Source organism: Penaeus vannamei, chromosome 18 (genome assembly GCF_042767895.1).
Source record: "Penaeus vannamei isolate JL-2024 chromosome 18, ASM4276789v1, whole genome shotgun sequence".
NCBI classification, from domain to species: Eukaryota; Metazoa; Arthropoda; class Malacostraca; order Decapoda; family Penaeidae; genus Penaeus; species Penaeus vannamei.
The window spans coordinates 30828601-30833506 of NC_091566.1; the positions used below are offsets into that span (position 1 = coordinate 30828601).

General features: G+C 36.1%; 1 protein-coding gene across 1 annotated transcript in view; it reads right to left on the reverse strand.

The window, feature by feature from the left end:
• Positions 1 to 2394: 2394 nt before the first annotated feature.
• LOC113800227 (peroxidasin homolog) overlaps positions 2395 to 4906 on the reverse strand; it is a 51222-nt gene continuing 48710 nt past the window's right edge. The window contains exons 11-15 of the mRNA XM_070133134.1: positions 4853 to 4906; positions 4319 to 4488; positions 3095 to 3200; positions 2880 to 2954; positions 2395 to 2553 (exon numbers count right to left, since the gene is read on the reverse strand). The exon at positions 4853 to 4906 is cut by the window's right edge and continues 80 nt beyond it. Coding sequence (XP_069989235.1) covers positions 2427 to 2553; positions 2880 to 2954; positions 3095 to 3200; positions 4319 to 4488; positions 4853 to 4906 — 532 coding nt within the window. The 3' untranslated portion in view covers positions 2395 to 2426. The remainder of the gene's footprint in view (positions 2554 to 2879; positions 2955 to 3094; positions 3201 to 4318; positions 4489 to 4852) is intronic.

The window sequence follows — 4906 nt, forward strand, 5'->3', positions numbered from 1 at the left end:
CGGTCTTTATTTTATGTAACCTATTTTTTCGGACTACGAATAAATAAAGAATAAAACTTGATTTGAAGGTTAGGTGAATAGATTACATTCAGAGAAATAATCTTTAAAAAAATATTGCTCTGAATTTAACAACTGTGATTGCAAACAAAAATTCCTTTTGATTATTAATGAGAGACGGATGTCTTGAGGTGTACTGCTAGCGTTGTGTAAAAATGCATACCCTTAAAGGCAATTTTTTCCATTTCACCTACTGTAGTCGTGCTATTCTTTTCAAGTAATGCAAACTGCGCTGTTATTTAGAGACTTCCCTGTTTTAATTTAAGAATAATGTATGACCAGCAAGATGACAGAAAATTCTAAATGATAAAGAAATTCGGGTCACTTGAACACTTACGAATTATGTAACAGTAATCGTATTACCGACCTCAAAGTTGGCGACAGGACTGAGATTAAATTTTCCAGACAATGTTCCAATGGGCCAGGAACCAGCTGATCCCTGTCCAAAGGAGGGTCATTGCTACTAAATCGTAGGTAGACATATTGTCGTGGGGGAACTTGGGAGACGAGCACTGAGGGCTAATATAGGGGATCACCTATACCTTGGGCCTCAGCCCTCGCCACAGATAATTTTGCATAGACTTTTCGTCTCCTTTCTTTTTCTTTCTTTCTCTTCATCCCCTTCTTATATTCACGCCCTGAAGCGTAGAAGCCGTACTGAAAGGATGAAAGACTGGCTCTACCAGGCCTGAACGGCAATCATACTGCGTTTTATATTTATTCCACTGCCATTCTAACCTATGGTGCTCTACAACCTTTGACATCTAACATGTCCTAATTGTTAATTCATTTTGTACCTTTTTTGCCACAATACTTTGTCATATTGTTTCACCTTTCCTTACTTGGGGTTTCGCTCCCCAAGCCACACCCTAATTCCTATATTTTGCATATGCCGCCAATGACATGTTGATGCGACAGAAAATTTTCAATAAATAAATGAATAGGAGGAAACAAGATTGACGGTAGCAGTGGAGAAACGACTGGAGAGGTCATGGCGTGATAAAATGATTCAAACTGAGTCTCGAACCCCGACTGAGCCCGATTCGTGGTGCGGACGCAAAGCAGTGTATGTTCCATGATGCAGTCAAAGCCACACGTTTTGCATCTCGCTTTTAACGTCACTTTACAGGTCTGCGCGGATATGTCTGTAGCTTTGTTTGTCGAACCCGGGTAAGCGAGTAGATTAAAAGTGGAGTAAGAGGAAATTTGTAATAAAGAATGGTAAAAAAGTTGACTTATGGGCTGTATAAAAATTTTGGTTGGTTAAGGTAGATTAATTTGATATAAATTCGATAAGTAGTTGAGGGTAAATTAAGGAAGCTTTTGAACTGGAGAGATTGGATTAAATGTCCTCGGTCAAATTTCAAATCTGTTTTTATACGGTGCCGTTACTCGTTTGATACAAAACAAACGAAATACTGCACAAGAAAACATTGATTAGTTGCATATTCGCGAGCTTCCCGTACAAGTTTATTCATAATTACTGTACTTTAACGAACAAGTCAATCCTAATGAACTAGTTTCTTGGTCAAAAGTTACGACAATTTATTAGATCAACATTTTATCAAATCAATGAAAAGTTAATAAAAATCGAAAGATCATCTACGACATACAGCTACTGCAGTTATTCACATTAAGAATAAAAGTTGGAGTTACTGTATTCCAAAATTATGAAAACAAGCAAAGCATATTTTGATATGCAATAATAATTCGTATAAGCTAATGCAAAAATTCTGCAGCGAAAAGGATCATAGACACAAACAACATATGTGTTAAAAACTGTATTATATAAATAGTTTGTCACAAATATTGGCACACAATAAACCTAATATTCGAAAAGTCTTATCCTAGACAAAAATGGGATCGTAGAAAAAAAGTTCTGTGCATAAAAACTATGAGAAAAGGCTATTCATGCACTGATATATTATGTCAACAGTTACTTTATGATCCCTTTATTACATAATATTGTAATACACATATTAATACTTCATGATTTTTCTTACGGTACTCCATACTGGTATTAGATATTCTAATATTTGAGATTTTTTTCTCCAGACAGTCCTCTGCACATACCATACACAAAAAGTTTCATAGGTATGGCACGGTCACATTAAAATATTGTGTCTTGATATTGTCAGACGGTTCCATTACCTAATACCATATGAGCTAATGATACCACAGACATGGTATTATACAGGAATAACATAAAAAAGTATATGAAATTACTTCATAGCCATTAGTTAATGCCCAACTGAAAGACCCCGTCAGTTTAAAACATTTCGAGTTCAAGCAACGGTATTTGGTTTCGAAATGCCCAAGGCACGGAAACACTACCATCACCGTATAGAGGCGATGGCGATGCTTAGTGTTCAGTAACAATAACAATGTGAAGACGGGCAGAACGAAACACTGTGTTGCAGGCAGTTGAGGGTACACCACTTGTCTATGCCTGGGAGTATCTTCCACACACCCACTCCCCTGCACACGGACGCGGGTCTGTTGAGAAAATGGGCGCTTTAGTCGTCAGTTTGTATATGTGGGATACTATTAATTAGGTGTTAGATGTGATGTATCTGCTCGAATTGGCGTATGTATATCGAAGACGGTTTAGCTTCAGCATCCCTTTCTGGATAAAAGTCTTTTAATGAACTGAAGCTTCGAATCTGTCTTATCCTATACAAAAAGTGTGATATTCAGCTTAGTTTATATTTCATGTTCAGCACACGGACTCAAATGATTTTAGCATTCAAAACCCCTTTGCAATTTCCTTTCAAGGTCACCTCTCTTACTTACTCTGACGATAAACAAATCAAAATACTTACTCTGGTTCTTTCTTTTCCTCCTTCCAGAGTCTAGCATTCAGTGTCGGATAAGTGGCGCACCGCCGTGGCGTATTCCTGAAAAATAAACAAACAATGGTGTTGCTGATTGAGTTATCGGAACTGACAGAATAAGAAGCATTATTACACGATTGAAGACTGAAATTCAGCTATTAATCTTTTTGTTATCTGCACAAACAAATCTTAGCAGGACTGACCCCGTAGTGTCGGTGGAGAGGAAGGGGTTGGGTTGAAGGTACTCCACCGATGTATGCTCGCACACCAACGCTGCCAGACCCAGCTTGCGTAGAGAAGCGAGTTGCTCTGCAAGGCAAGTTTCAGTTTGATCCGATTAAAGCGCCGAAGAGAGAAAAAAGAAAAGAAATAAAACTCACGGACACACAAACGCATACAAACACACGTATATGCATATATACGCATACACACCCGCATACGCATACATATGTATGTGCATACATGCGTATATACATAATTAAAAGACTTGAAACATACACACACACACACACACACACACACACACACACACACACACACACACCGCATGCGCTTATACGCATATATATATACAAAGACATATGCATATACACATACACATACATGTACGCATACGCATATTCATAAACATGCATATATACATATACACATATGCATATACATATACATACATAGACATACATTTACATATACGCATATTCATATATGCATATACACATATACATATATGCATATACACATACATATATGCATATACACATACATATATGCATATACACATATACATATATGCATATACACATACATATATGCATATACACATATACATATATGCATATACACATATACATATATGCATATACACATATACATATATGCATATACACATATACATATATGCATATACACATATACATATATGCATATACACATATACATATATGCATATACACATATACATATATGCATATACACATATACATATATGCATATACACATATACATATATGCATATACACATATACATATATGCATATACACATATACATATATGCATATACACATATACATATATGCATATACACATATACATATATGCATATACACATATACACACATATACATGTGCATGCATACACACACGCATATACACATACATTTACACATATACATGCATACATAAACGTTTAAACATACATATGTAGGCCTACACATACACATGCATACATACACATACATATGCATATATAAATTTATATATCCGAATATACATGTATACATACATGTATACATATACATACATACATACATACATACATATATATATATATATATATATATATATATATATATATAAATATATATATATAATTTTTATTTTTTATTTTATTATTATTTTTTACCTATTACCTCAAATGATAACCCACCTGCAGTAAAAGGCTTGGGCTGTTGCAGATTCTCATACCAGAACCTGTCCCCCTTCTTGAGGCTGGCAAACTGCTGTCCGATGATGCAGGAGAAGGTGGGTCCGAGGAGGCCGCCCGGGACCGCATGTTCCGCCAGGCCAGCGGGGAACACGTCGATTTCACTGACATTCCTACAAAAACAAACCTTGAAATTAATTCTCTATTAAACTATTCATCTAAAGTGACATACATATATTTGATTGATTTATTTCCTTCCGTATCAAGAGGTAATAATATAGAACGCGATTTTATTTATGCCAAGGAATATATTTAAGAGAAACCGGGATTCACGTCGAATATAATGCAAACAGAACCACGAAGGGAGGAACAGGAAACTACAAGATTATGCCAAAGACATTTCACTAATGTGCATGCCCTGAAGAAGCAATATAGCGAAAAGGCCTTTTACATATTCACGTGTTTTCCTGTTCTTTCCTTCTTTGTCCTATTTGCAAGAAAAACAGTAAAACTTTCCACCACCCATTGGATACTAACTGGTACACGCTCCTGAAGCCATCTGCCACTTCCGGTGCCATGACAGTTGCCAGC